Consider the following 27,293-nt stretch of genomic DNA (forward strand, 5'->3'; position numbering starts at 1 on the left):
TGAGGTCCTCTGCTGAGAGGGTGGATGGAGAGAACACTAGGGAAATGTGAGGAGTGAAAAGGTTTCAAATTGTTACTGAGAAGGGGCAAGGTCAGTCAATGAGGAAGGGATAAAAAGTCTGCTTTGCTGCAGGAAGGGCCCAGTGGAGATCTGGTGATATAAATCTGTGGTGGACCCAGTCCACATGGTTTTGTAATTACCTTCAGCTCTACTCAGCAGAATTTGACTATGAACAAAGGTGGGAAATAGTGGGACTAATGTAAAGTTGGCAAGGCATAAATGGGGATAGAACAAGGGTGCCAGGCAAAGACTCAATTGTACAGGACTTGGGGCAGCTAGGTGGTGCAGTGGATAAAGCACTGGCCTTGGATTCAGGAGGACCTGAGTTCAAATCCAGCCTCAGACACTTGACACTTAGTAGCTGTGTGACCCTGGGCAAGTCACTTAACCCCCATTGCCCCACCACCCCCCCAAAAAATTGTACAGGACTGGGGAGAATGACTCCTTCTGGCCTCTCCATTTTCTCCCCTTCCACTCCTATAGACACATATAAGCCTACCAAATTAAAAAAAATCAACCCCCAACTTCTCTATTATTCTACCACCTCCCTTTTACTCTGGAAGCTTTTGAAAGAGTAGTTTACACTTTCACTTCCTCAACTTAACCCCTAACCATCTGGCTTCTGTCTTAGGTACTCTAACTGCTCTCAGAGATGTATGATGATTCATTTTACAAGCATTTATTTTCTTTCCTCTCTTCCCCTCCTTGGAAAACAAACCCTCCTGAGCCATATGAATAGTCAAAACAGATTCTCACACTGAACATGTAAAAATAGTATATATCACCCTGTGTTGTTTGGCAGTCCCTCAGAAGGTGGATAGACTTCTTCACTGGTTTTCTGGTGCTGGCCATTTCACTGATCAGAGTTCAAAGCTTTGTCTCTATATGCTATTATTAAATCAGTGGTTCACCTGGTCCTGCTCACTTCACTCTGTCAGTGGCATGTTGGCTCTCTGAAACTCTCTCTTTTGACACAAAGATGTCTGATTACATTCACATCACATAATTTGTTCATCTGTTCCTTGTTGATGGACACCCCTTCAATTTCAATTCTTTGCCACCACGAAATGAGCCATTATAAGTGTTTTGGGATATGTGTCCTTTTCCTATTTAATTCCTTTAAGATATAATCCTAATAGGGTGTTAGTGTAACAAAGGACATATATAACTTAGTAACTTTGGGGTTATAGTTCCATTTGCTTTACTGAATGACTGGTTCAGTTCACAGGGATACTAGCAGTGCATTAATGTGCTTGTTTTCCTGTAGCCCCTCTAACTCTTGTCATTTTCCTTCTTTTTATCACCTTTGCTGATCTGGTAGGTATGAGGTACTCGGAATTGCTTTAATTTGCATTTTTCTAATTATTAGTGATTTGGTTTTTTTGGTTGTTTTTGGTTTTTTTTTGTGGGGCAATGGGGGTTAAGTGACTTGCCCAGCGTCACACAGCTAGTAAGTGTTAAGTGTCTGAGGCCGGATTTGAACTCAGGTACTCCTGAATCCAGGGCTGGTGCTCTATCCACTGCACCACCTAGCCGCCCCCCTAATTATTAGTGATTTGGAACATTTTTTCATATGGCTATTGATAGATTGCATTTCTTTTTTTTTTTTTTTTAAGAAAATAGCCTGTTCATATCCTTTGACCCTTTGTCAACTGCAGGGAATAGCTCTTACTCTTATAAATTTGAATAATTTCTTTATATATTTTGAAAATGAAATTTTTAATCATAGAAACTTGCTGCAAAGGTCTTTTGTTTTCCCAGTTAACTATTTACCTTATATTCTTAGCTGCATGCAGTCTTTTTTTTTTTTTTCAGGGCAGTGAGGGAGGGTTAAGGGACTTGCCCAGGGTCACACAGTTAGTAAGTGTCAAGTGTCTGAAGTCTGAGGTCATATTTGAATCCAGGGCTGGTGCTTTATCCACTGCACCACCTAGCTGTCCCCTGCATGCAGTCTTTTTAAACTTAATTTTCTTAATTGCTGAAAATATAATTCCTTCCTCTCTCCACCCCCCCTCCCCCCACTGAAAAATAATTTCTTAAAAAGTGCTTTGTACAAGGGGCAGCTAGGTGGTGCAGTGGATAAAGTACCAGCCCTGGATTCAGGAGGACCTGAGTTCAAATCTGGCCTCAGACACTTGACACTTACTAGCTGTGTGACCCTGGGCAAGTCACTTAACCCTCTTTGCCCTCGCCAAAAAGAAGAAGAAGAATAAACAAACAAACAAAAGTCCTTTGTACCAAATGTGAATAGTCAAGTAAAACAAGCTCATGGACTGTCTGTGTAACCTTGAGCACATGGCCTGGCAGGAGTGAAGGTAGGCAGGTGTGCTGATTCTCTATCAAGAAATTGTGCTGTTTGCCTCTTTGCACTTAGTTTCTTATATATTCAACAAGTTAGGCAGGTCTGTTTAAAGTATTTTTGTCATCATGCTAATATCTAGTAATTTACAGAAACATATTATTGTTAAGCATGTGCAGTTGTTCTTAATACATGCCTCTCCAGCTGAGAATGCATCTGAACTACAGAGACATATCCTAGGATGACAGTGAGGATGCTGAGCTAGGCATTCTTCTCTTGCTCATTGTTTTGCCCTATATTTTACTTCATTCTTCTTTCTCTCCCCCTTCCCCCACAGTTGCAAAAGATCTTCTTGTAGATTCCCTGGAAGGAGAAGATTTTGAGAAGGAATTCTCATTTTTAAACAACTTAATGAGTTCCAGCTCCTCAAGTCCTGGAGAATTTAACCATGAATGCCGAAATGTCTGCGGGAGCCCCAGCACCAGCCTCCCTGCCCAGAGCTCTGCTGCAGGAGCAGCATCTCTTGCTAAGTCATCTGGATTCCTTCCTTCGCAGCTCTTTGACCTGGGCCGCCAGGCTGCTGGAACTTTCAGTAGTAAGTGTTTCAGATATATTTTGTTAGCTGTATATTTGTATGTTTGCATTTTTGTATATATACATATTATGTATATATGTATATTTTTGGTTTTATGAGCAAAACTCTATAATGTGAGTCAATACGAAGACCTCTCGTTTACTAAGAATTAAGGTTACAAAACTTACATTCCACTCTCTACCAGTCAATTCGTGCATAAAATGTTCACCCCTGAAATAATTTGCTTTCCTCCATTTTTTTCCAGGCCATCCCACAAAACCCCAAACACTCAGAGTCAGTTGGTTTACCTTCATCATTATCCTTGCATAGGTGGCCCCTTCCTACAAATGACCTCAATCGTAATCTGTAACTCTGCCATAGGAGCGGTCCTAAAAAACCTGGATCTTTTAAGACAACATAGGGATATACAGGCATCCAGGCTCTTGTAGATGAATTTTAATACAGAGGTTTTGAAACTGTCAGTTCATAAGTGGCCCGATTATAAAACAGAAACTCTAAAATTGGAAATTTTCGACAGTAGAAGGGTTAGAGTTCATCCACAGTCAACCCTTTTTTCAGATGACAAGCTTCAAATCCAGAAGAGGTAAATGCCTTTCCCAGGACCACCTATTGTAAGAACAGAACCAGGATTTCAACCCCCCTTCATCTCTGGTCAAGTCCAGGGCTCTTTCCACAATGCTGTCCTAGGAAAAGTGATTCATTCACCTCTAGGTACTATAGCATTAGCTTGAATTTAGGAAGGTGATCACTAGAGTCACCTCCTAAGACACAGATGAGTAATGGAGTCGATTATTTCTTCCTTCTCTCAGGTATGCTGAGATAACATTATTTTGTAGATGTGAAAACCAAGATACACACATGTCAAGTATGGGAAGCTGTGGCAGAGCAAAAATAAGAGTTTATACATGTGTGCATTAAATAGAAGTTCATATACTGTGTACCAGAGACATATTTTGTTGTCGTTCAGTCATTTAAATCATTCCAATTCTTCATGACCCATTTGAAGTTTTCTTGGCAAAGATACTAGAGTGGTTTGCCATTTCCTTCTCTAGCTCATTTGACAGATGAGGAAACTGTCTGAGGCTGGATTTGAACTCAGGAAGATGAATCTTCTTGACTCTAGGCCCAGCTCTTTATCCACTGTTGCCCAATAGAAATATTTTACTGTTAGGAAAAAAAATGCTAGACGATCTCAAATCTTTTGTTTCCTTTTTTCTTTGGTGTGTGTGTGTGTGTGTGTGTGTGTGTGTCTAACAATTCATTAATTTTTCTTTAAGGCTGGACCTCTCAGGGGGAATCAGTATTTTCTCTTTCACACACAGATTCTGATAACCAGCCTGTGCCTTCACAGAGTAAACCAAAGAAATCACCACTATGTAAGTATTCTACTCTCATCAAAGAAATAATGGAACTTAGACAAATATTTTCAAGAGTACTGGGAGGGGAGGAAAGTGTGCCATGTGTCATCATAGTGAATCTTTCATGTGAGTCAATGATCTCTGCTCTTCACTCTAACTCATTGGCTTCTACTTCTGCCACTAAAGATCACTGCCTGGATTGCAGGTGAGTAGCCAACACCCAACGTTTTGCTCATAAACAGGAGCTCAATTTTACTCAATTTTGAGCACATTTAAATTAAGTAAAACCTCAAATTTTTGGCCTTGTTTCAGTATTTTAGGACTTCAAAAATATCAGAATAGTGATTTTCTAACCTCTACAGCAGACCACAGCAGACTTGACCAACAAGAAGTATATGTTTGGCAATAATACATAGTGGTGTTGGTAGCAAAAGTGGTCACTCCCTTGAGAATGACATGGGTAAGGTGCATTTGTCTCTTATGGTACACCTATTTTTATAGATCGATCCCTGCCAGCTTTTTTTTTTTTAAAGTGAGGCAATTGGGGTTAAGTGACTTGCCCAGGGTCACACAGCTAGTAAGTGTTAAGTGTCTGAGGTCGGATTTGAACTCAGGTACTCCTGACTCCAGGGCCAGTGCTCTATCCACTACGCCACCTAGCTGCCCCACTGCCAGCTTTTCAGTCAAAGTAAGACAAAATTACTCAAATAAAAAGAAGTTTGGACAATAAAGAGAAAAACAAGATAGTTTGAGAGTTTCACTTAGGTTTGGAAGTTGGCACTGAGTTGTAACCAAATGTCTCAGATGTAGCAGAGTCCTCTAAGGAGAGACTCTATGTCCTTTTATCTATCTTAAACCATCTTCTGGTGCTGTTACAATCTATTTATAAATATACTGTTGCCTATAATTCAGGTATTAGCCTTAATCTTGAATCTTACTTGGGCACCTTTGCAATGTGGTACCGTGCAAAGACTAACCTACCTTGGTAGTTCCTTCACTTGTATTTTAATACCAACTTTTTCAGTGTCTTAGGATATCTAGCAGTTATTTAAGAATAATGCAGAAGGGGCGGCTAGGTGGCGCAGTGGATAAAGCACCGGCCCTGGAGTCAGGAGTACCTGAGTTCAAATCCGGTCTCAGACACTTAACACTTACTAGCTGTGTGACCCTGGCAAGTCACTTAAACCCCAATTGCCTCACTAAAAAAAAAAAAAAAAAAGAATAATGCAGAAGCCTTCAGTGATATTCTATGTGTCTTTAGTTGCTTTTTAGATTTGTCCGCAGATTGTTCTCTTTGCTACCACGTTGACTCCCTGCCCCTACCCCACTGCTCTTCACTATGGATTTGACCCAAACAAAGGAGCCCAGAAGTATGGCTAATGCCCCCCACCTCACTCCCCATCCCCTGGGTGAGCCAGCTCTGATGCAGTAGTCACGCCCTCCATCCTCTCTCCCCTAGCCCAGGTTACCTCCCTTCCCTTCTGAGGAACGTCAAGTAGGCACCTGGGGTGGGGCAGGAGATGCTGGAGGGGCCCCTCTTCCCCTAGCGGGAGCCGTCAGTTGGTCCTCAGACCCTTCAGCCCACTGGCCACTCTCCTGTTCTCCTACCTCGACCTCACTGGCCAACTGTCTCCTTTATCCTTTACCCTCAGATTTTGGTTTTGCGGCATCGGCAGCCATTGCCTAGGTCTGGGAATGTTCGGGAGTGGGGAGCCTAGAATCTCAGGAGGTTTGCAGTCTACAAAATCCCTCCCTTCCCTGCCCAGCTGTCCCCCTCAGACAGAAAGCTGTACTGTAGCTCTGCCAGGCCTGGGCAAGCACTCAGTACATTGACAAATCTCTGAAAATACTTTTTGGACTAAAATCGACAATTATATTCTATTGTGAGAAGTGCCGTCTACATTACGTTGTTTTAAAATGAGAGAAAAAGAAAGTACAGAAATTTACACATTCAATAACTGATGTAACTGATCATTTATCATTTTGTCCATAATTTCTTTAAAGGAAGCATCTGATTAGGATATGTGTTAAAATCCCATCAAAATCAGATTATACTGAGATAGTCAACTGCACATCTTTACTGTCACTTTTCTTCCTTTTTTTTCTTACAGCTCCAGAAGGTAGTAATAATCAAGATATGTCAGCCTGGTTTAACCTCTTTGCAGACCTGGATCCCCTTTCAAATCCAGATGCCATTGGACACTCAGATGATGAACTCCTTAATGCTTGACTAGAATTCCTAAGTAGATAATGATAATGTCACATCAATGGCCTTGAGGGATCAAATTTTGTAACATATTGCCTTTGTGGGAAGGAGTGCCGACTGTCATTCAGACACAAGCATGGTGTGTAAGAGTCCAGCTGTATAGTAAAGAGTCATGTGGAAAGCAATAAGTTGGAACATCATTAATAACTTGGCTTTGTAGATGTTTCTCAGTCATTTGTGGCAAGTACAAGAAGCCATTTTGAGTCAGATAGATACTGAAGCACTGAAATTCCCAAAGAGAAGGTAAAGTAATTCTCAATGAGGGTATATATGATTGTTTCCATGGAAACTACCTTTTTAGGGCCTTGTGGTGGTTTTGATCCTTTCATGAGCCCAGCCATTGTCTGGTGGAATTCTGTTGGCCGATCAAGAGCATTAGGGAAGGCAGGATGATTTGAGAGCTTTCCAAAAAAGTCATTTTGAGGAGCAGGGGCATTGAGTTCTATGTTAAAGTATTACTGGAACCATATGAACTTTGTTAGATTAAAACTAAATCTGAAAGGATCCAATAGAAAAGTAGTGCCTGTTTTCCCCTAGGGGTCAAGTTGCTTCATTTATTCTTTGAAAAGCAGGGGAACCTTTATTCTAATCAACTAAAAATATGGTTAAAGTAGATTAGCCCATCCCAGCTAAGAATCTGGAAAACTCTTCCCATCTCACAGACTTATGATATAGTCATGCCATGATGATGCTGGGCCTGTTACATTCAGTGTTTACACTCCAGAAGGAAAAAAAAAAGAAAAAATGCTTATAAAAACAATGCCTAAGCAATCAATGATAGTGTCTTCTAAGTGCATACTGTAGATACTTCCACCCGGAATTGGAGTTAAGCCTTATTCGAAAATAGCAGGCTCCTTTCAGGTCTTGCATGCACTTTCTCCTTATCTTTTGCAGTGGCCTGCTTCAAGCCCTAAAAGCAGAAAGCAGAACACAGTCCTAATTAGGGGAATGGCTTGGTTTTGCTTGGGGGAAATGACTTTAGGTCTATAGTTCTATCGATTGATTGCAATCTCATCTTTCAAATTTTGAGGCAAAAATCTTTTCAACTACTAAGGTACAGTAGTTTTAGTTTAGTAGTAGGGGAGAGTTGATGAGCAGTGTGAAGCATACAAGAATATGGCTTCTCTGTTCTGTATCATGATCTACTTGTGTTCCTATTTTTCTCGTGGCATTCTTTGGTTCCGGTTTATTGTTGTGGTTGTTTTTAACCTATAACTTTCTGGCTCCATTTTTGTTTCCCAATCCAGGGTTCTCCCCTACTAACATCATCATATATGTTGACTATTGCTTCCATGTGTGCCTAGATCAGAATATGATTTACATAGGGACTCAAAGAGCCTACTGCCACAGGAGAACGTTTTTGGAAATTGAAGGTTTCATGTAACTAAAGTCTTCACATAAGCCAAAACACATAACTTGTCCTGTTTAAAGGGCTAAAGCTGCCAAGGAAAGACCTTAAGGGGAAAAGATTCATTTCCAGAGAATAATGGCAAACTCAGTGAGGTGTTGGATAAGATTTTGGGGGGATTAAAAATATAGGTGAGGGGCAGCTAGGTGGCATAGTGGATAAAGCACCGGCCCTGGATTCAGGAGTACCTGAGTTCAAATCCGGCCTCAGACACTTGACACTCACTAGCTGTGTGACCCTGGGCAAGTCACTTAACCCCCATTGCCCCCCAAAAAAAAAAAAAAAAAAAAAAAGAAATTAAAAAAAATATATAGGTGAAAATAAAACATCTTGGCAGAGGTTTTCATTAAAAAATACAAGAACTCACATGCACATTGATTCAGTCGTTCCTATTTCTCCAAAAGAAAAGTGTGCTTTAGTTCTGATAAAATGTACCCTTTTTCTTTTGTGGCTTTGTACTCAATTACTAATGCTCATTGCCCTATCCTTTATCCTAATGCAGCAAGTGAGGATGTCAGGAAACCACACTATTAATTTTTTGGTGCTCTCAAACTCCATTGAACAGTAGGTGCTCAAAATAATGGCTGCTTTGACATATTTTAAGGAATTCATCCTTAAAAGGGTGTGAAACATGATATAGTTGCATTTTTTCATATTCTCTTAGATGTATTTTTCCTCCCCACAAATGAAAAATGTCCATGCAACCTCTGAATTAGCATTGACTGCTTCACTAGTAATCTAAAAGACCCATTAAGAAGGTATGAAGGCAGCTAGGTGGCCCAGTGGATAGAGCACCGGCCCTGGAGTCAGGAGTACCTGAGTTCAAATCCGGCCTCAGGCACTTAACACTTACTAGCTGTGTGACTCTGGGCAAGTCACTTAACCCCCATTGCCCTGCAAAAAAAAAAAAAAAAAAAAAAAAAGGGCATGAAAAGCCATGTAGGGCATAAAAGACTCAATTGAAAAGCACTGCATGAACGTCTTTGAAAACCTTCCTTTTGTAATTAAATTAGAGAATCTTTCATTCTGGATAAGTCCAAGACAAATAGTTTGAAGGCTAAACAACAGTTAGGATTTGACAACTAATTTTACGACGAATAATCTAATACAACAAACCAATACATCCAGTGAGGTGAAGCGGACTAAAAAGAAACAGCTCAGTAAGTTCTGGCATCATTTTTTTTCTCTCACTTTAGATCATCCACTCACTAAGAGGCAGTAAACTCTACAATTATGTTTTCTGAATATGGGAAGAATATTCTTAGGAAAAAATAATTCCTTACCATTTTTATACTGATTGCTTGGGGGGAAAATATCTCTTCCTCCATGTTTTTATACCAGAGAAGAATGGATTTATATTCTAAACAAGTCTAATGAATGGCTTCAGAACTGAACTTTGCCTGTTATCTATAGAGACCACATCCAAATCCACTAAGGTGGGTTAGGTATATGTTAGTATCAAGATTAATGTAACTTTTTACTTTTTGAAATCTTTAATGATAGAATTTTATAGTTATGAAATAATATCGGAAACTGAAATTATAGCTGCACATTCGAAACAAGTGTTTGCATTCAAAGTCACATTTTATCACAGTAGCAATCAGCTATCAGTCCTTCTTGGAGGGTGCTACATGTAGTTTTCGATGTTTGCCTTTATGAAAGTCAGAAAATGACACTTCATAAGTGGTGTCATCCTGCTGTGTCTAAGAGATTTAGAGGACAAATGAAAATCTTGATAGATTGTTTCTGGCAGTTATCAGGATTTTAACTAAGCTTCACCAGGAACAAAATCCACCGAATTGATGTAGTTATCCAATGACAATGAAAATAAAAATGGGGCAGTTGATATTACTCTTGTGAGACTGATTCTTTCAAGATTCAAGAACTGGGAAATTTATCTTTTTCTTTATAATATTCACGGTTTTAAAAGATCACATCGTTTCTGAGCCTAAAAACACTGGATAATCAAGCACAATGTTTAAGTGTACCCTAAAGGGTCATATCTGGAAAAGACTTTGAAGCAGGAATATGGAAAGCCAGGACTTTCTCAGTGGCAATATGTCTTGATTTACTGGTGGCAGACCAAAATCAATCCTAGTTGTTGCTAGTTTACAAGAAGCATCCCTAAAGGTGCCAGTCTTGTACTTCCTTATGTTGGGGAAAATCAATCTATTCTAGAATGTCAAGTCTCAGAAACAAAACAAGGAAGGTGAGCTAAATGGGCACTAAATAGCAATTTAGGTATAATATGAGCCAACCCGCCCCCCCACCCCCCCATGTTTTAAATGGGCAGCTCTTTGAAACAACAGAAACTGACTTCCTCTCTTTGATGACAGCCTAAGGTCGGTTCAAACAGCAGGATAGCCAAAAGGCAAGCAAGTGGGAAGATCTAGTTACTGGTGATTTAAGGAGATTTTGAAATGCAGGTAATCCAATTGTGTCTCCTGAATAAAATTCTGAAGTTGGCCCATGAAGGGATTAACATGATCCAACAAAGAATATTTTCATAAATCTTTTTTCTCTGAAGAAAAACAAGGCTTAAAAACATTTATTGAAATCCTGTTAGGTCAGCATGTCTTGAGATAATCTCAAAGCAAGCTCTTCTCTAAATTATCTGTAATAATAGTAGCCTTTTTTGTTTCAAATATAAAAAGTTCTCAGAACTAATTTATCAACTAATTTTAGGTGGTCAGTTGTGGATCTCTTCCCCAAAGATTATTTTGCCTTCAATCTTCAGCTCTTCCGTAAACTCCAAGGTCAGACTAATCAAAGTCGAGGGAAAGCAAACCAGTCAAAGCGTTCCATCTGGCACTTTGTGTCTCTAAGTTGCGACCCTGGGAAGGTTATTTTTCTTGCATTTCACCCCCAACACCCCTAAAAATATCTTTATCTGTTTTCTCTAAGTTGAAATGTTTTCAGAAGACCATTTCCACTGAGTGAAAAACTGACCAAAAAAACCTACCTGACAGCATTTAGAGGAAAAGAGAATAATGGCACCTTATATTTGTAGAGCCCTTGGGTTTTAAAAGCATTTCAGTTTCCTTATGATGTACTTGACTTTGTGAGGTACAGGATTCTTAAGCATTGTCAGACCTGCCATTTTGTTTCCTTCTAAATCCTCATCTCTTAACAAAATGTAGTGCGTAGAGGCTGCAGCACAGAGTGGTAGTATTCCATCCACAGACAAGATGCAAGCTGCATACTTACAAGTGTTTTGTAAAAAACAAACAAATCAATGTAACACAAGGGATGTTCTGGAGAATTTATTTATGGGGTGTGAATCAGGTGGGTGTGGCTAGGCTTGAAAGCCTCTTCGAGGAAGAAATGTCTGGCAGAGTTTCAAGTCCATATTTTAGTAAACAGAAGAAACAGCTCCAAACAAAACTTTTTTGCATACCCAAAGAGAGAGTTTTGGAAAAAGGAGCTATATTTAGCGACAAAGACTGTAAACAACACACTGTAAATCTCATAGCTTTCTGGTAAAAATTATGACTTATGTTGGCAAGAGACTTTCTATGTCACACTGGCAGTGAACTGCTATGAAAATGATCATACTGTATTTTGGAGAAGGCTTCTAGGTACCAACTGAAGGAGAAATGATCACAGTAGCTTCCAAATGTAGGTTTCTTGCACATTTAATACTGTCAAACCGGGTAACAATGACAGATGAATGAAGATTAAGATGCTGGAAATCACACTTTAGCTAATCCTACAGTCTGCAGAGCTAGTTCCTTCTTATAGACAGACAGAACTTTAGGAGTAAGGGAGAAATAAGAATGACTTAAAGGAAGAGGACCAAAAAAAAAAAGTCACCTACCATATCCCAGCTTGGTAATTCGAATTAAACGGAAGAGCTTTATGAACAAAATTCTATAGGTATTACTAAATTCTAGCTAATAAAAAGGATTTAAATTTCATTTGATTTTAACTATGTTTTTGCTATTTAATTTTTAAGGAAAGTAGTCCTGTTAATACTTTTTGTCACTGGTAGCTATGGAGGTTTCTTTCATCACTTAACATAGGGCTCAATATCTCCCAGCTTTCTCTACTACTAAAACAGTTATATACTTCACAGTGTCTATGACTAGTTAGCGGAGTTGGTTACAGCATGACACTAGCAAGGTCTACTGTAATCCTATGAGAAAGACTACACCCCTAATCCAAGATGACTGTCTTGCAAACATATGCTTACTGGTCCAAAGTGGAGCATAATCCGTCACTATCAATGGAAAAATAGCTCCAACCATCTGGCCCTCCTAACAGGGCATCTCATTCTTCAGATGAAACAACTCTATAAGCAAACTCACCTCAAATTACAACTGGCACCTCTTGGAAAACCAACTCTTAACATTTACCAATGTTTCTTTCACTATTCACCTATAATATAGCTCCTGGAGCCAATGTTTTTCTGCTCTTGGTGCTACTGGGGAGGACAACAAAGCAGCAAGGGTTAACTAGATCATTGTCTTGCTACTTTACACACATCTATTTTTATATCATTCCACTGCAGATCATAGCATTTACAACAAATTATTAGAGATCAGATATTTCTGGAACAAAAATATAATCCAAATTTTTATGGAAATATTTTTTAACAATAGAAAGGAAAAATATCTGTTAACTCCACCAAGATGCACAAATACCTCGTCTTTACATAAAAAGTAAACTACTTTTTCCCATGAGGCACCAACAATTCTTAAGGTACAATGCATACACATAACACCTTTTATACATATAATAATATTTAACATCATTAACAACACTGAGGTACAGGACAATTTTTTAAGGAAAACTACCTTGCCTTTTCCTATGGTGCACACCTTCAATATAAATTAAAGATGCAGTAAGATCTTCCCACTGGCTCCCAAAATTCTCTTCTCTTTATTGTCATTGCTGTACCATTTATTGTTGGCTGTTCTGCTAATCTATTAAGACAACAGATTTTGAACTAGGTTTAAACCTTAAAGTGCCAAGTAAACATTTTTTTAATATTAATGGTAAATTCAGCGCCAATGACAGAGCTGGATGAAGAAAACAATCTTAATTATTTTGGAATTTTTCTAAAGCGCAGAGTAATAAAGTAAATCCTGTTGGTGGCACTTCAGGCAGTTTTGTTTGTCCCATTTAACAAAAGAAATGAAAAAAAATAGCCCTGTCTTACACAGAAGGTAGTAAAAACCTATTGGTGAATGAACAGTATCACCTCCTTCCAGCTTCTCGGCTTCACCAGTCATTTCTTCTACAGGTAGAACAAAATGGCCTCTTCATATCACAGCGTTTAAAAGGTACAATTGGATTTTCAAGCTTAGGTAGAAGTTTTTTAAACATCCTACTGAGGAACCTATAGAATGTAAAACTGATTTTAGTGCTCATGCTAAGCCATATTATTAATGGGGGGGAAACACGCAATTGTAATCCATTCTCAAGAGAGCTTTGAGGAATAAGATCATAGGATTTAGAGTTGAAAGGTATTTAAAGAATCATCTAGTCCAACCAACACTGTCATTTACAGATGAGGAAACCAATCAGAAGGGGTTAACTGGCCTTGTGTCACCATAGTTGTTAGATTCAGATTTGGTTCTTCTGACTCCAAATCTTGTACCCTTTCCTTAACACCACACCACCTCATATTCAGGTTCAGGGATGCTAAAGTAGCTTTTTATTTAAGAAAGTTGTTTGACTCTGCCAGAAAAGTGGTACCTTTTTTTTTTTTTTTTTGGCAGGGCAATGAAGGTTAAGTGACTTGCCCAGAGTCACACAGCTAGTAAGTGTCAAGTGTCTGAGGTTGGGTTTGAACTCAGGTCCTCCTGAATCCAGGGCTGGTGCTTTATCCACTGCACCACCTAGCTGCCCCCCTGGTACCATTTATTTATTATCGTTTTGTTTTTGTGAGGCAATTGGGTTAAGTGACTTGCCCAGGGTCACACAGTATTAAAGTGTCTGAGGCCGGATTTGAACTCAGGGTACTCCTCACTCCAGGGCCGTGCTCTATCCACTGTGCCACCTAGCTGCCCACCATTATTTTTTAAAGTGTTAGATTTGGAGTTGGCTGACCTGAATTTGAATTCTGGTCTCAGCCTTCTACTAATTTATTATGTGACTCTAAACAAGTCATTTAGTTTCCTCATCTGTAAAATTAAGAAGTTCAACTAGATGACCTCAAAGGTCCCTTCTAGCCCTAAATCCATGACCCTTGACACGAACGTGAAGTTATACCACCTCTTCCATTATATGTATATACACACACACACACATGCCTACATAAGTGTGTATATTGTTTATTTAATTGATATTTTGGAAAATGTTGACATTTTCTCCAAATCTCATCCATTGGAAATTTTGTTCTATTAAATAGTTCATAAATGTAAGAACTTAATTTTAGTAGTAACACTATATTTAAGATTAAGCTTCATCTTAAATTCATCCTATGCCTATGAAAAGAAACAGATGGATGAAAGGCCAACAGCTAGAGTGGTTAATAATTTTTCAAGATTACAACAGAAGCTTATATGCTGAAATTAGCCCTTTGGCAGTTGCTGTAAAGTTCTGTATCATTTCAAATCAAACAAAAAGACCCAAAGCTTAGAATCTAAAGAATGCATTCAAGGTTAATTTGGAAGCCAAAGAAGTAGTCTATCTGGGGATTTTCATTCTTCTCAAAGCCCAAGGATTAGATAAGATTTTGCTTAAAAATTCCAACTCCATGTAAAAAATAATTCTTAAACTTCTGCTTCAAGTGTAACTTTGAAATGCTTCAGATTTAGTAAATGTGGGACATTTATAAGTATTGTTTATGTTGGATAGAGGTATACATCTGGGTAAAAGCATTCAATTTGCAACCAACCTGGATTACCTATGATAAATACAGGAGAATTTTTTTTTTCAAATGGAAGGTGTACAAAAGGAGGAGAAAATATAGCAAGGATTATTAAAATTCATCATAAAGTACCAAGAAATCCTAGTGTTTTCAGCCATTGATTTCAACTTTTCCTACACTGTTCACCAGAATCATTAACAAAGGGAGCCAAACTGAATGATTTGTTTTACATCTCTTCATATTCCTGGCCCTTATTTGTAGAGTCGCTAATGAACAGTGATTATCTCAGACAGAAACAAGATGGCAAAGAAACAGGGCTTCAAGATAACAACTGGATGATTAGCTCCTGAATAATTGAAAGCTTAAATGCACAAGGAGATAATAGTATACTCAGAATTAGTCTCAGATAAAAAGAGTATCAAAGTACACTGTACCTACCAACTGATGTGTAACAGATTTATTCAAATGTTTGCATTATGGCTACATCACATCATTTAAAAATTATTTTAACAGGTTTAATCAACCAATGTTTGAAAGGAACACGAATACAAGTTTGGGTACAGTCTTTTGAAAAGACTTATTGCTACTACCAGTTTTCCCCTGAAGGGGGTAGAACTGTGAGCTTAGAAAATTATGGCTGATTGAACATTAAAGTTGTTTTCTCCATTTCAAGTGCCTAATACTGGATTCTGACCATAGTATGTGTATGGATATAAAATTATTGCATATTAATATACTGTATGAAATTTTTAAAAGGATGCTTCTATCAGTTTTATTTACTTTGACAAACTGCAAACCAGATTGCCCCCTCAAGCTATTTATCACATACCTACTAATGTTCTTATCCAATTTTTCAAAAGCGTTGCTCTGATAATCAAATACCTCCAGCTATTGATTCTACCTGCAGTTTTTTTGTATTAGCACTTGCCTAAGCTGAAACCTTGTGTCACTCTCAATTTGAGAAGAGCCTCCTCTTTAATTTCCTTTCTATTTTAATTTTCCTTTCTATTTTTTCCCTTACATGTTAAAAAAAACAAAAACCAAAAAAACCAACAAACCTAACCCTCAGATGACTGGGATCAGCAAACTAGTGGCAACTACCTTAAAGGAAGGTGACCTTTGGGGAGGGGGAAGGAAGGGGGACCACTGGCTACAGTGGAACATAGCACAATCTGCCCTCAATAAATTCATCAACACTGACTGCAAGGTCACAAAAGCAAGGGAGGGGATCCATGCACAGCCACATCAGGATCACTCGGGGCTTACAATACACTGAGGGTTGAGTTTGAAGAAGTGATTTTTGTGCTAAGGGGGAAAGATCACATGATTCACACACTGTTGATAACTAGAGGAGTATCTTAACTCCTAAGCTATAGTGATCAAGAAGGAGGGAGTGGGTGGGGGAGGGGGGAGAGGGTTTAAGTTACTTTTTGGCTCATTGATTTTCTAACAAAACTCCACTGATAGCATATTAAAGCACTTGTATCCAGAGTGTAGTTTTTTCACCATGCAGATAAAGGTATACAGGAATCTTAAATGGTGGAAGAGGGAATAGCACTTTTAAAAGGATGATTTATCCAAAGCACAAAACTTCTGACATCAAAAAACAACATCACATAATGAACTAATATTGCTTTGTGTTTTGTTTTTTTTTTACATACAAACGTTCAATGCATTTATTTATCTGTTGTTGGTTGGGAGAAGAACACAGTCAAGCGACTAAGATTGCTGGAAAATTTCAACAATCCCTTTGGTCCCAGCAGCTGGAGAACAGCTGAGAATAGCATACATCTAGAAAAAGAAAAAAAAGAACAGTGGCCAGGGAAATGTCTTCTGAACCATCCTATTGTCTGCTATGCATCTGAAAATTAACATTTGTTATTATTATAAAATAGTCGTTTTCATATAAAGATGGTCTTCGCAGCATCATTAACTTCTCCCTTTGGTAATTATGTTTGCAGGGATCTGTTTGCTCTTACAAAAGTCAAACTTGGGACACAAAAAAGCCTTGTGATAAAATGGTCCTCCAAAAGGAAAGAATGATAACCAGTGCTTAAAAAAAAAAAAGTGGGGTGTGAACTGAGTCTGAGACTTCCCAAATGGGGTATAACAGTCACAAGTGCTGCTCTCTTACGGAGGAAGCTCATCATGACATCATCACCACAGGACAGGGGGTGTGTCACTACCAAAAAGTTGAGGAGTCTATTGATGGCAGACTCGCTTGAGGGGAGAGGCATGATTTGGAATGTTCATTCACACCTTATTCCCAATTAGGTTCTTAGTTTCCCAGAGCAATGGATGAGCCATGGTGACCTATCCCTCAGCCTCCTCAAATGGTCCTGACTGCTGGAGCAGAGAGGCCTGTGGTATGACTGTACTCGTTCCTCGAGAAATCCGGTCTTGTTCTGGGTTTGCAGACAGGGAGGCCATGGCAATAGGCTGCAGCAGAGTGGGGGCCATGCCAGTGGAGACAGTCAGGCCATGGCTTGAGCCCTTAAGGGTAAGATCTTGGGTAGGAAGAAGTGGCTTGAGGATGCTGACGAGGCAGAAGGCAGAGCCGCTTTTAGGAATGAAATTCACTTTATTCTTGTCAGGACAGTAAAAGGCTGGGATTTCATGAAGTTGCTTTGGCCTAGATACAAAAGAGATAACATAATGATTTCAAAACAGTTTGTCTCAGTTTTCCATGTACTCTATAAGTACATAAAGAAAATCAATGTTAATATAAGACAATTTGCCCCTCCTCCCCAAAACCCTCAAGTAGCTAGAATAAAAAGCACTTAAAAAATGGGACTTGTGGGGGCAGCTAGGTGGTGTAGTGGACAAAGCACCGGCCCTGGATTCAGGAGGACCTGAGTTCAAATCCAGCCTCAGACACTTGACACTTACTAGCTGTGTGACCCAGGGTAAGTCACTTAACCCTCACTGCCCCACCAAAAAAAAAAAAAAAAAAAGAAAGAAAGAAAAGAAAAAAGAAAAATGGGACTTGTATTTATGATGCCACTGTGAGGTGGGGAAACAGCCACAGCTGCCAATTCCTTGAAAATCACCCTCCACAAAGGCAATAAAGGAGTAGTTAACCCCAGATTTCAGTTTAGGAGGCAGCCAACAAGGGCTTAAAGAAATACAAACTAGTAATGTTTAGGTGTTGTTTAAAAAAAAAAGACACAAAACCAAACCTGAATCTGGGTGTTGGTTTTAGAGTCTGCTCTGAAGGCCCCCCCACTAGGGAGGAAGCAGAATGAATTCAGAAGACCCAGGTTCAAGTTGTCCCCTGGCTTAGTCCTTTACTGCATACCTGGCCCCAGGATCCCCCTCTCACCATGGCAATGCTATGGGGATCATTTCAAACTACCCATAGATGGATCTAGTTTCATCAACACTGACCAATATATCAGTGTTACAACTATATTCTTGATTAAAGGAGAATCACTCATTTGGAGTCTAAGGGTATAGATTTTATTTCCTTTAAGCTGGAAAGGAGTTAGGTAAACTACATATAACACCTCTCAGAAAGATATAATTGATCTAGAGAAGACCAGTGTAATTTTTTTCTTTTTCAAGTTAAAAAAAATATATTCCAAGTCAGCCTTAAAGATAGGTAATTTTACTTGATTGAGCTACTGTCCTAGTAAGCATTAGTTCATAATATTCAAAATTATAAACATTAAGTATTTTTTTAATGTTGAAACTCCAAATTTCTAAAATGCAAAAAAACCTCCAAGGCTTTTGACTCGAAATAAATTTCAAGAATTTTTAAACAGTACAAGATTTATTAAAAACTTAAGAATTTGGCTCAGTTCACCTTAATTTTTCCCATTAAAATTGAACTCTAAAGTACTTCCCTAGTGGATTTAGAAAATATACCTCCTTTCTTGAAATGTGGTATTTAAAAAGCTAAAGCAACATTAAATTTTGTTCAAGCACTCATTTGAGTCGACCCCCTATCTAATTTTTCTTATAATCAAGATAAAGTAGTGAAATTCACAAAATTGAGAAAGGAACTTATGTGTTTTATATAATCTGAAGACAAAAATTTTAATATTTCAGTAGTAACTGGCAAAAAGCTTTATCTATTATATTGCAGCTTGCTCTAACTTTATTTTTTAAATGTTTCAAAATAAATTTTGGTACTAAATCTTTTATTGACATAACACAAAAACCACTATCTTCAGGAAATACAGCAGTGGAGTCAGGAACATGGCTATGGAGTTAAAACAATGCAGAAATTACTAATCTGGAAATTTGACAAAGCAATTTCCTAAAAGCATTTATATTTGTTTCCTACTCCACCCGCCTACCCCCAGTACTCTGGCTTTGATTAGAACCCAGGTTCATACGTCTATAATAAAATAATATTTTACAATTAAATAGCATTTTAGAGTTTATAAAAGTGTTTTTTATCAATCTCAAAGTTGCCTATGGGAATTATCTGTCAAAAATTAAACTATGCTTATCTATATAAATTTAAGACTTAGATTTATAAATAGCACACTATACTACATATTCCTACAGCTTTCATCCCTAGCAGTCAGGGTAGAGAAAGCCTAGCTTCTTCAGGCCCATTTACCCTATCTAGATCACAGATTTTGAGAGAAGGAAGGTATTTTAGGGATCTATATCCAAACCCCTCATTTAACAGATTTGGAAACGTAAGAGGTCAAGTGACTTCTCTAACATCACACTGCCAATGAGCAGCACCTTGCCTGGAACAGAGGTCTCCTGACCCTACTCAGTCTACTTTTCACTTCCTCCTGCTGCCTCTCTGAGCTGCTGACACTTGGTATCTCTTCTATTGCACTATTCTGATACTTCCTTTAATTTTAATTCCATTCAACAAACACTTATGAAATGTGTTACACATACTGTGTTACAGAGCACTCTATTAGGCACACATAAGGAAGGTAGGAGGGGAAAGGTTCAGGGGAAAGAAAGGAAGTTTGAGTCCAAGGTATTACTGGATGCCCCATTTTCTAGACATCTGAAAAGCAGGTGAAAGGCAAGACCAGAGTTCAGCCGAGCATCTGGGACAGTACAGGTAGACTGGAGAAGCCAGGAAGCTTGATGAGATCACCAAGTGAAATCAGATGGAAAAACAGATTTTGGAGGGAAGACAAGTTTTGTTTGTGGTAGTTTTCTTCAAGAATCAACTCGGGAATCATGGGCCTTAAAAAGAAATCTTCTGATCACTGCCAGCTGCTAGTATCCTTCTCCTTCCCAAATGGCCCTGTACCTTATTTTGTATGTATATATTTTGTTCGTATGTATACATTTATTTCTATATTACAATGTAATACAATGTAAGATTCCGTAGAAACAAGAACTGGTTCGATTTTATCTTTGATCTCTGGTATTAAGCAATGTGCACTTAATAAATGTTTCCTGACTGTTATGTTAAGTTCCAAAAGTTTAGGTGACGATGTTCTTAGTAAGAGATATAGATCTGGAGTGCAGGTCAGGCTTGGAAATAAAAACTTTTAAAGTTATTTCATAGAGTAAAGAAACAAAGAGAAGGAGCCAGGATATAATTTTGGTATCACCCACCGTATAAGTCTTGGTTGGATCTACAGGAGAAGAGTAAAGTAAAGGAGATGGGAAAGGGTCAAGTAGAAAACAAGGGAGAGAACTTCATTTAGGTCAATAGAGCTGAAGAGTATCCATGGGGGGAAAATCAACAGAACATTAAGACAAGTTGGGGCTTCATTAAATAGAGAGCATTTTTTGACAGGGTTAACTGAGGGCAGAACTAGGAGTTATGGTTCAATCATAGACATAGGTCAGAAAGATACCTTAAAGGTTTTCAGGGAATGGCAGGGAGCAAATTCAGTCTTAACATAAGGAAAAAAATATACTAAAAATGAAGCTATCCAAAAGTGAAATGGTCACCAGGGAAGTGCTGACTATGTCCATCTCCCCTCTCACCTGAGCTCTCCTAGCAAAGGAAAGAATGCCACTGTTAGGCCTGAGTTAGATTAGACAGCCTCTGAGATTCCTTCCAATTCTAAGATTCGGCCACTGGTAGATAAATGGTATACAGTTTAATCTACGTTTCTTTTCTCTCAGAAAATACTCCTTTATTTCAAGTTTTGAGTTCCAAATTTTATCCCCCTTCCCTCCCTCCTCTCCCCCCCTCCCTGAGGCAGCAAGCCTCTGTTCCAGATATAGGCTATATAGTACAATTATGCAGAACATTGCCATATTATTCTTAATCTACATTTCTACATGGCATCAAAGACCCTGATGTTTTTTCTTCTTGATAAGATGAGAGCTGTGGGGCTTCATGATAGCTGGATAGGTGAAGTCGAAACTCATTGAAATATTCCATGTAAAAAGTAGTCATAAAGGGATAGCTAAGAACTTGAAGGAAGGTCTTTGGTGGAATACACAGAGAGGTAACTTTGGCTCTAAGTTGTTGAACATTTTGACCAATGGCATGGATAAAGGCAAAGACATATGCTTGGGCATTTGCAGAAGACAGCACAGACATAGATTGTTAATGCTACCCGGCTGAGTCTAATAAGATGAAAATTAAGTGGAATAGATGTGAAGTCTTATATCTAGTCTCAAAAAATGGAAACATAAGAGATTGGGGTCTAATAGCTGGCCAGCCATTTGTAAGTCACATACAACTGCAGTGAACTGCCAGTTGATTATGAATCAATAGTATGGTATGGCAGCCAAACAAGCTAAAGTGATCTTGGGCAACAGCAAGCAAGGCATGTTGTTCCAAACCAAGGAGGCACGTATTCTTTTTGAAGGACTGGAGAGGTAGGAGAGAATTTAGAAGAAAGGGTCTTTTGAGGATCAGCTGAAAGAACTGAGAATGTTAAGGGCTAAAGAAAACTCAAAGGACTTCAAGATGTAACGATTGGAATGACGCCACCTGCTGGATACTTACTGTAGAAGAGTTCTGCCCATGAAGGGAAGGTCTTTGAGGGCAAGACCAGGAGTCAGGAAGTGACGCGGGCTAGTGGGAGGAGGAAGGAAGAGACTGGCGCTCAGTCTCGCTCTCTTTCCTGAGGACGCTGGCGGAGAAGGGAGCTAGAAATGTGCTCTCCCTTTAATAGATAGGAATCTAGGCCTTTCTCTCTCTCTTTACCAAATTCTTATTCTCCTTAATAAATACTTAAAAACCTAACTCTTGCTAAAGCTTATAATTTATTGGCGACCACTCATTAGATATTTTAGACAGACTAGCTAGAATTTTAGCCCTTAACAAAGAGATAGAAAGCATGTCCACCCAATCCCAAAAGAAGCTTCCCACTAGAACACACCCTACATTTGTAGGATGGTCATTCAACTACTCTCTGAAGAAACCCAAAAGAGCTGGGGGGGGGGGGGGGGGGGGGACGAGCACCTGTTACATTTTGAAGTAGCACCTTTCATTTTTTGGAAGTTTATCTGGACATAAAACCTAAATCTTCCTTTTTCTGTCATTCATTGTTCCTGTTTCTGTGCATTGGAGTCCAAACAGAAAGGTGCTAATTCCTCTTGCCCATGACAACTGCCTAAGACTTTTGAAGGTATATAACAGCTGTCTTCAAGTGTTCAAAGTTTTATAATCACATTAAAGAGGGACTAGACTTGTTCTGGTTGGCCACAAGGGGCAGAGCTAGGTGAAAGGTCAAAGTTGCAGCAGTAGATTCAGGCTTCAGTCAGGAAAACTGCCCAACAATTAGGGGCATGACAAAAATAGAATGAGATGACTCAACAAGTAGTGAATTCCCCTCATCAGAGGCATTTACACAAAGGCCTGATGACCATTGGGGGTGATTTTAGAAAATGGCATTTTTTCCCCCCGGCATGGATTGGACTAGATCAGAAGTAGGTAAACTATAGTGTTATACGTCCAACCCAGCCTAACAGCACCTGTTTTGATAAAGCTTGCCTGCCAGCTACAAATAGTTTTTACATTTAAAGACAGACTGCATAGATCCCTGGACTGAGTGGCTTATGAGGTACCTTCCAATGCATTATCACTTTGATTTGCTATATTCCATTTACCAAAATATAACCAAACCGTACTCCTGAATGCAAAGATGCCACAGACACTCAGTTTCCAATACCCTCAAAGTATTCATAGATTGGGTGAGAAGTGACAGCAATGTTACAGACCACAAATGTGCCAAATTTTATATGTGTAGGGGGATGATTTAAGCGTTTGAGGAAGATTCATCAGAGATCCTTAAGAATCACAGGTAACTGAGGATACTTTTGCTTCTCAAAAAAGAGCTTTTGTTTTTCTTCTATCAACTCTGCCCCAATTCAACTGCTTCCCATACCTTTGTTTTACTTTTTGTTTGGGCCAGACCCTATAAGGGGCATGACGGAGTATTGGAAAAAGAGTTTCCCTAAGTATGTGCTGGGAACAAGTGTCAACTCCAGTCATATACAACTACTGTCTGCAACATCCATCACACATGGTAAATTTTGGGACTAAGAACTGTTCATCATGGACTTTCCTACGAATGCTTCCTTCAGAGCACTGGGGCAGGTAATCAAGAAGAGGGTAGCTAGCTGCTGCACGGAGGGGACTGTTTCCCTTCCCAGGTTTTCCAGAGAGATGGTCAGAGACACCTCATCTGAGATTGCTGGGATGAGTGACATTTGCTGATCAAATTTGTGAGTTTACAAAAGAGTAAGTTTTCATAACTTCCTATGGAGTATATGGACTTGCCCCCTTAGTGTCTCCTGGAGGATGGCTTTTCTGACTGATGTGTACATCCCCCAAGATAATTTCATTCCATTCCACTCTTCTGGGATGGCTCATGGTGGGAGGAAACCCCTTAGCACTAATCTGTAAAGAGAGATCTTCTAGTACCCCCCCCCAGTCAATTCAATCCATTCACAGAAGTAGAAGACTTGGGGAAGAGGCTGAGGAAAGTTCAGGAAGGGGGCTGTCCATGACACAGCACTCTCACCTCCCAACCCTTCTCCAGGTGCTTTAAATGGATGCCTTGAGCCACAATCACATGTACAACCACTTGTCAAAACAGCCTGAGGGTTCCAAGTCAGTGTGGGGTTCTCCACACCAGCCTTGGAAAAGGAACAGTGTCAATACTCAGCTCACTGGTGGCCATGGAAAAGGATAATACGGTGCCAGGAAAAGCAGCAACAAGGGCACGAGGGGAAAAAGGATGAAGACCATGGAGTCTGTCTCCTATTACTGTGAACTGTTCATTGGGTCAGATGGGAAAAGCCCTAAGCAAATTTACTTTTCAGGAGACTCTAAGCAGAAAGGGAAGGGAATCAGCATCTATACAGCACCTGTGTCAGGAACTGTTGTCTTATCTGACCCTTCTAACAACCCTAAAAGGCAGGTGCTGCTATTATCCCCATTTTGCAGCTGAGGAAAATGAAGCAGAGGTTAAGGTTAACAGGGTCACAGAGAGAACACACGAAACTGGATTTGAACTCGTGTCTTCCTGATTCCATGCCCAGCACTCTATTCCCTGTATTGCCAGCTGCCTCTGAGAAGACCCTACCTTGAGGGTACTCAGAAAAAGAAATGTATTTGGGGCTATAAGGAAATGGGGGTAGGGACCATATCTATGATATCCTTATTTTTAAAATGAACTCTTGGGGCAGCTAGGTGGCGCAGTGGATAAAGCATCGATCCTGGATTCAGGAGGACCTGAGTTCAAATCTGGCCTCAGAAACTTGACGCTTACTAGCTGTGTGACCCTAGGCAAGTCATTTAACCCCCATTGCCCCGCAAAAATAAAATAAAATAAAATGAACTCTCGGATAAGCAAAGTCCTTCCACCAATGTAGGTTTGCAGCACTCCTGTAGTTTGCAGGCCAGAATACTGGCCTAGGGAGGCAGGACTTGAATCCAGGCCTTCCTGGCTCTGATGCTGGTTCTTCATCCACGATGCCACATGGCATAACCAAAAGAAACAAGGCACCATAAATAACCAAACCTATCATCACTGCATGCATCTCCTCATGCAGATCAGCACCTTCTTGGCATCTTGGCATACATTAATGGCCTATGCACCAAATGGTACAGCTTCTGGTTAAAGAAAAGGCCCATACCCTAAAACAAAGCTTCCCTGATAAGACAAGTAAGAAGGTACCTGAAGCTCTGAATACTAGAAAGTATGCTGAGGTTAGCAAATGGGAAGCCTAACCATTTTTTAATACTGCCCATCACAACTACAAAAACTGATCACATAACAGTAAAGACCTCACAGACAAATGCCAGAATGTATAAATACCAATTACATGCTTTGCAGAATATAATAAATTTATAGTAAGGGAAATAGGAACACAGCATATCAACTTAAATGAAGATTAATGCAATTATAAATGAATACATCAAAGAACATGAAACAAAAATGGTAAAGAAATCTTAATAAGACACATGAAAATTTGTGAGATGTATTTAAGTTAGTATTTTGAAGAACATTTATATCACTGAATATCTCCACTGACAAAAGGGAGAAAAGGAAGACCAATGAATGGCATATAGAATTAAAAAACAAAACAAAACAAAAAACCCCTAGGATAATCAACAAATTAGTAATTCCTAAACATTTTTTTTAATTCAAAGAAGAGATGAAGTTCTACTTCTTGTTTCCAATTTTGGTGATCTCATCTTTAAATTTAAAATAAATAAATAAATAAATAAAATGAACCTATAGGTCCATAGTAGGTAGGGGACAGCTAGGTGGGACAGTGGCTAGAACACCAGATCTAGAATCAGGAAGACCTAAGTTCAAATCTGGCCTAAGACATTCACTAGATATGTCACCAACCTGGGGGGCAAGTCACTTAACCCTGTTTACCTCAGTTTCCTCAACTGTAAAATTAGCTGGAGAAGAAAATGGCAAACCCCTCTAGTATCTTTGCCAAGACAATCCCATGGGGTCATGAAGAGTTGGACACAACTGAAAACAGCTGAAGAACAAAAGGACCAATAAAGCTAGTTAGAAAGTAAAAAAAATTAAGACAATGGGTTTAAGTCCAAAAGGAAGTAAAATTAATTCTATTTGTGTTTTAATATGTTGGTTTATTTTAGTATACCCAAGATAAGGAGTTTTTTAAACTATTTATTTCATGGAACCCTTTGGCAAACTTGCAAATCTTATGCGTAATAATGTTTTTAAATAATAAAATAGGACAATAAAATAACTAACTATATTGAAATGCAATCATCAGAATATTTAAAAAACAAGTTAACAACCAGGTTAAGAGTCCCCTACCCTAAGGAATGAATGGAAAAAAAAATCAAAATCAACTAAGATGGCTGGATTAAAAAGAAAAAAAAAAAAAAACAACCAAGATTGTTAACTAGTCATTCTGCAGATTTCTGTATAATGAAATCCAGGAAGAGAAATCCCATTGAGGTAGCAACAAAATGCATTAAAGTACTTTGGAAATTAGTCTTCTACAACACACACAGATTTTCATAGAATACTAATCACAAAAAATTTTTTACAGAAATTAAAGACCTAAAAAAATGAGACTTAATTCTAGGTTGGGCCAAAACAGCAAAAATTAAGATCTAAAGGACTATTACCCAAGGATAAATTAACAACAAAATTCACTTAAAGAAATTAAACAAGAATATCAAGGAATACAGTGTTAAAAAAGAAGTGGAAAGGAAGGATGTTTGGTACTGGACAGATCTCAAACTATTTAATATGTGCAACAAAGCAGGAAATAACCCAAACTAGCCAATATTGATATTTCTGATATTTCCTTCTTTGCCAGCTGAAAACTGTAAGATTATGAGTTTGGAATAAATAAGCTATCAGACCTCAGATAGTTTTTTCTTAAACTGTTTTTCTGTTAGTAGGGAGAGTTTAATAGCAAAGAAGATAGGAAAAGAGGTATGCGATTAACAGTATTTTATTTTTTTTTGAATTACACATATAGTTTTCAACATTCATTTTTGTAAGATTTTGAGTTTCAATTTTTTTTCACTCTCCCTCTGTTTCTTCCCCCTCCCAAAGACAGCAAGTAATCTGATATAGAACTAATGTATTTTTTAGAAGGCATCAAGAAAGTATACATTGGGGGAGGGGGTGGGGAACACCAATAGGTTAAGTGACTTGCCCAGGGTCACACAGCTAGTAAGTGTCAAGTGTTTGAGGCTGGATTTGAACTCAGGTTCTCCTGCATCCAGGTCTGGTGCATTATCTATATCTTTATCACTGCACCACCTATCTGCCCCCAAGTATATTTTTTAAAAGGTGGTAAGACCAAGGAAAAAACTGTATAAAACAGCCAAGCACTTCATCCACTCAAGAGCACACACTACTAGGAAAGGAACTCTTTCTATGACAAGAACTGTAAAGCACACTAAAAAGTGAAAGAGGGGGCAGCTAGGTGGTGCAGTGGATAAAGCACTGGCACTGGATTCAGGAGGACCTAAATTCAAATGTGGCCTCAGACACTTAACACTTACTAGCTATGTGACCTTAGGCAAGTCACTTAACCCTCACAGCCCCACCAAAACAAACAAAAAACTCCAACAAAAAAC

At 38.9% G+C, this 27,293-nt stretch overlaps 2 protein-coding genes across 4 annotated transcripts in view; one reads left to right on the plus strand and one right to left on the minus strand.

Annotated features, from left to right (window-relative positions):
• Positions 1–10,105, plus strand: part of ICA1L (islet cell autoantigen 1 like) — an 81,670-nt gene extending 71,565 nt beyond the window's left edge. For 2 of the 3 annotated variants that reach the window (XM_043997179.1, XM_043997177.1), the window contains 3 exons: positions 2,697–2,954; positions 4,232–4,330; positions 6,424–10,105. In XM_043997179.1, the coding sequence (XP_043853114.1) occupies positions 2,697–2,954; positions 4,232–4,330; positions 6,424–6,542 (476 nt within the window). In that variant the 3' untranslated portion in view covers positions 6,543–10,105. The remainder of the gene's footprint in view (positions 1–2,696; positions 2,955–4,231; positions 4,331–6,423) is intronic. The other variant, XM_043997178.1, reaches the window with a different exon arrangement.
• Positions 10,106–13,937: 3,832 nt separating this feature from the next.
• Positions 13,938–27,293, minus strand: part of FAM117B (family with sequence similarity 117 member B) — a 111,740-nt gene continuing 98,384 nt past the window's right edge. Inside the window, 1 exon segment of the mRNA XM_043998762.1 lies at positions 13,938–17,435. Coding sequence (XP_043854697.1) covers positions 17,117–17,435 — 319 coding nt within the window. The 3' untranslated portion in view covers positions 13,938–17,116.

The sequence above is a fragment of the Dromiciops gliroides genome, chromosome 3, assembly GCF_019393635.1.
Source record: "Dromiciops gliroides isolate mDroGli1 chromosome 3, mDroGli1.pri, whole genome shotgun sequence".
NCBI lineage: Eukaryota > Metazoa > Chordata > Mammalia > Microbiotheria > Microbiotheriidae > Dromiciops > Dromiciops gliroides.